Below are 4,524 nucleotides of genomic sequence, written 5' to 3' on the forward strand. Positions count from 1 at the left end.
CTCGATAGATATTCCTCCAAAGGTTCCATCAGAAAGAACTTCAGGGTACGACATGTATACTCACCCCCTCTTAGATGATACAGTATATGTTAGCATATTACAGACTATGAGAAATCACAGATTAGGATACTCTAAGCATTTTTTTTTTGCTTTATGATTATTGTGTGTGTGCGTATAGTGTGTGGCATAGTTAATAGCTGTGGAGGTCAGAAGACACCCTTTAGGAGTTGGCTTTCACTTTTTGGTGTAGGTCTGGATGATGAATTCAGGCTATCTGCATTTCCTGGTAAGTGCCTTTAAATAATAACTCACCCTGTCAAGTTAGAAGGTACTAAGAATGAGTTTTATCATTCAGTGAAGTTGCTGACTCAAGTTTATACTCAAGAGCTGTTGATTTTACCTAGAGCTTATGCTCCACACCCCCAACTCCCCCCCTCCTTCTCCTCCTTTCCCCCTCCTCTTCTCTTCTTTTATCTTCCTTTCCTTTTGCATGGAACTTTTCATTTCAAATTGTTCTTCCTTTCCTTTCAATTTTAGAATAGTTGTAGTAGGGCACAGCCTGAGGCTTCTTCATGGCAGCAACAACCTCCAGGAAGACCATGCAAAGGGGGGGTGGGGGAGGGGTGGGGTGGGGGTGGGGGATATAAGTTTTGTGACACCTGCCAAACAGAATGAACAGAAGACCTACAGGAAGGAGAGGAAGGAGAGTGACAATCTAGATTCAGAGCACTTCTAAAAACACCTGCAGAACACAATGCTGCAGGATGTCCTCTCTCTCTCTCTCTCACTCTCTCTCTCTCTCTCCATTCCATGTATATGTGTGTGTGTGTGTTTGTATTTTCTTAATTAAATAGATCCTCTAGGGAGGAAAAGAAGTAGAAACAGAAGTTGAGCGTTCAGTGGATTTTGCAGACATTCTGACCCATAGAGGTGGAGTCCAGAAACTGCTTCATGAACAGGAAACTCTTGGTGCTGACCTTGAACAACCTTACTTACCTTCTCGATGAACAAGTGGTTCTTAACCTACAGGGCTCGACCACCATAGAGTTCACATATCAGATACCCTGCATAGCAGATATTCACATTATGATTCACAACAGCAGCAAAGTTACAGTTGGGATGTAGCAATGAGATAACGTCATAGTTGAGCGTTGCCAGAGCATGATCTGAATTAGAGGGTCCAGCATTAGCGAGGATGAGTATCACTGCTCTAGAATGTTCACATGACACTAAAGTGCTATCTACTTTTCCAAAACAAAAATGACTTTGAGCTGCATTCATTAACTAGCAGTAAAGAAGTACAAGAATTTTTTTTTTTTTTAACGAAAATTGGTCAGGAAATAATCCGTAACAAAAGGAGGAAGTAATAATGTCTAACACAGCAGGTGAGGGTTTTCCCTTTTACTGAAAATAGACTTCTCTTTTTGATAGATTTATATCCTGACTATGGTCCCCTCTCTCTTTCCACCCCAGCTCTTTTCTACCTCCCCTCCTATCCAGATATTCCCTTTCTGTCTTGTTCAAAAACAAACTGGCTTCTAAGGAATAATACAAAAAGAAAATATACTAAGCTGAAACAGAACTAACACACAGCAATTGGATGAAACAAACAAACAGAAGAAAAAGAAGCCCAAGAGCTGGCACAAGAAACAGATATGAGCTCATGTGCACACTCAGGGATCCCTTAAAAACACTAAACTTGAAGGCATAAATGCATAGTCAAAGGACCTGTTGCAGACCCAGGCAGGCCTGCCCATGATGCTCCAGTCTCTGTGAGATCACGTGAGCTTTGATCTTGTTGACTTGGAAGGCCTTGTTTTCTTGGTCTTGTCCATCCCCTCTGGGTCTTACACTCTTCCTGCCTTCTCCTCTTGGGGTTCCCTGAGCAAGGAGGGGAGGGATTTGATGGAGACATCCCATTTAGGGCTGAGTGTTCCAGTATCTTTCTCTGTCTGAATAGTATCTGGCTGTGGATCTCTGTATTAGGAGTTATTTTATTATAATGTATGTGTTGCTTGTTTGTTTGTTCTTATAACATACATATTTGGTTTTATCCCTAGGTCCCTGGGCTGTCGAGTCTCAGGTTCTTGAGTAGTGTTAGGTTTATGTTCCATCTTGTGGAGTGGGGCTAAAGTCAGATCCAGTACTGATGGGTTGCCCCCACAAACTTTGTGCCACTATATGCACTAGCTCATCTCTCTAGCAGGACACCATCCTAGATCAAAGGCTTTGGGGTAGAGGTGAGGTTTACCTTTCTCCTTTAGTAGCATGCAGAATATCTTCCAGTACCAAAGATATTGGCATGTAGGGATGAAGGCTCTATGTAGGTACTTTCTTCTTGCTCTCAATTTCTCTACATTCAATGAGTTGTGTGGGTCTCAGTTTGTGGGGAGAAATCTGTAGTCTTGGCAACAGGCTGCATTGTTGGGGACTCCCATGCAACTCTTTCTGGCCAACTATTCAATTAGATGCAACCCCATCCAGGAAAGGGAAACTTCATTTGATGACAAGAGATGTTCACTTGTGGCTCTGTCTCCCCCATTATTTGGCTATAGATCACCTTCATGTATGCTTATACTTTAGGAAGACTCTGCTAGGTTTCCATAACTCTCAAATGCCCTTTAATTTTAGCTGTCTCTCCCTGTATTCCCATTCGTCTTCTTCCTTTCCCCTCCTCCACTTGATCTTTCCATCATAACTACCTATTTTATTCCTCTTCCTTAATAAGATCTATCTGTCCCCTCCCCCAGTCCCTTACTCTATATCTAACCCCCTTGGTTCTACAGATTCTGGCTTGGTCCCCGAGTTAACTGCTGTGTTATTTGTCATAGGTCATTGACCTTCATTCTCCATTTGGAAAATGAAGCCAGGGACATTCCCCTCATCAGGATCCCAAAACCTATTATCTCTACCTCTGCTGTGGTGATTGTCACTTCATGTATCATTTATGAGCTCTGTGGAGGCTCCCTCCCTCATCAGGATCCTAGGGTGTGTACCTCCTCTGTGGTAATTACCATTCAGAGGCCCCAGAAGCCCCAGCAGACCTGTCACTGACAAAATATTGAAAGTGAAGGCAAAATGGTCTTTGTCTCCAGCAATCAGCCAAAGTCCAATTCGATTCAGAGTTCAGAATTCCTTCCAGGGTGAGCGCCAGGTGGAAAAAGAGCTCACTTGACCTGAGGGTGTGACTGTGGAAGCGCCCAGGATGGGGAATGCCCATTTATTGCAATCAAGCCCTGCTTGGGCCCCCTCCCTCACCCCCCCAGCCCCACCCCGCTCAGGCCGCCTGTGCAGTGGTGAGTCAGTGGGTTTCCCCGGGAGACCAGCAGAACTTTCTCGAAACCCTTGGGGCTTTACGAAGATTGTGTTTGGTCCCTCAAAAAAAAAAAAGTGACATACACGTGTTCAAAGCGATTTCTGGGAAGACCAGAGTAGGAGTGAAGCGGTTTGTGCGTGCCAGGGGGCGGGCCTAGGCAAAGTACACACCCAGAGGCAGTCTAGAGCTGGTGGGTGGGGCCGGCCGCAGGCTGCCCACACAGGCCGCCGGCTGTTTTCTCTTGCTGCAGACATGCTGTGGATCTGGGCTGTCCTGCCTCTGGTAAGCTTTGGGACGCCTGGGATGTGGGGCGCTGCATACTGGGGACCACCACATGAGATTCCAGATGTGGCTGGCATTGGGTGCCACCGGTCCAGATGTTTAGAAACGCAGGGGAGCTGCTTTCGCTCTTGGCTAAGTGCTTAGGGCTGAACCCCAGGTCCAGCATTTTTCTGGAAAAAGTTTGGGTCGGGGCGGGGGCGGGGGGCGACGGTCAGAGCTTGGTGCTGGCCAGCTCTTGGATCGATCGCTTTAGTATGGCTGGAGAGGGACTCTGGCTTATAGACTTGCCTAGACAAAGATCCACTTTAGGGCAGGAGAAAAGTTCGCTCCGAGGCTCCCTGGCATTTGACACTTCTGACAGTTCGCTCAACGGTGAAGTGAGTTACTCTGGGCTGTATTTACAAGCCAAGCTTTAGATCATAAAATTTCTCAAAGTAACTTTGTCTCCGAAGATTTGTTTACTCTCCTGTAACAACACGGAAAAAAAAAAATCCCTTCCCTTCCGGGAATTGAGCTGTCAAATTGTGGATGGCTGGACTGGTGGATATTTTTATATTGTTTGTACTGTTTCTTCTGTCACCCTCTTTCTGCTGGCACTCTCACAGCAGATTTGTCCCAGTAACCCTAGGGCTCTGAGTCCCAGCTCCTCCTTGTCTGCTGCAGGCACAGAAGAACTCTCCAGTATTTGGTCTCTGCAGAAATGCTTGTTAATAAATGCCAGTCAAAGGGATTCGACCCTCCAAGGTTCAATCCAGTTCTGAATTTAGAAAGATTGCTTTATCAGGTCCCTAAAAACTTGCTGGGCACAAAGATCTCAAACCGGTTTTCACAGCAGTGGTAGAAGGGAGGAAGACAACCTCTCCTTGCTTTTACAAGGTTAAAAGAGCTGGCCAGCACCAAGCTCTGACCATTCCCCCCCCCCCCCC

The 4,524-nt window shown here is 45.8% G+C and overlaps 1 protein-coding gene across 2 annotated transcripts in view; it reads left to right on the forward strand.

Moving 5' to 3' along the window:
- Positions 1 to 3,514: 3,514 nt before the first annotated feature.
- The window catches only part of Fas (Fas cell surface death receptor), a 35,089-nt gene continuing 34,079 nt past the window's right edge, over positions 3,515 to 4,524 (forward strand). For both annotated transcript variants that reach the window (XM_021151977.1, XM_021151978.2), the window contains exon 1: positions 3,515 to 3,598. In XM_021151977.1, coding sequence (XP_021007636.1) covers positions 3,569 to 3,598 — 30 coding nt within the window. In that variant the 5' untranslated portion in view covers positions 3,515 to 3,568. The remainder of the gene's footprint in view (positions 3,599 to 4,524) is intronic.

This window comes from Mus caroli, chromosome 19, assembly GCF_900094665.2.
Source record: "Mus caroli chromosome 19, CAROLI_EIJ_v1.1, whole genome shotgun sequence".
Lineage (NCBI taxonomy): Eukaryota > Metazoa > Chordata > Mammalia > Rodentia > Muridae > Mus > Mus caroli.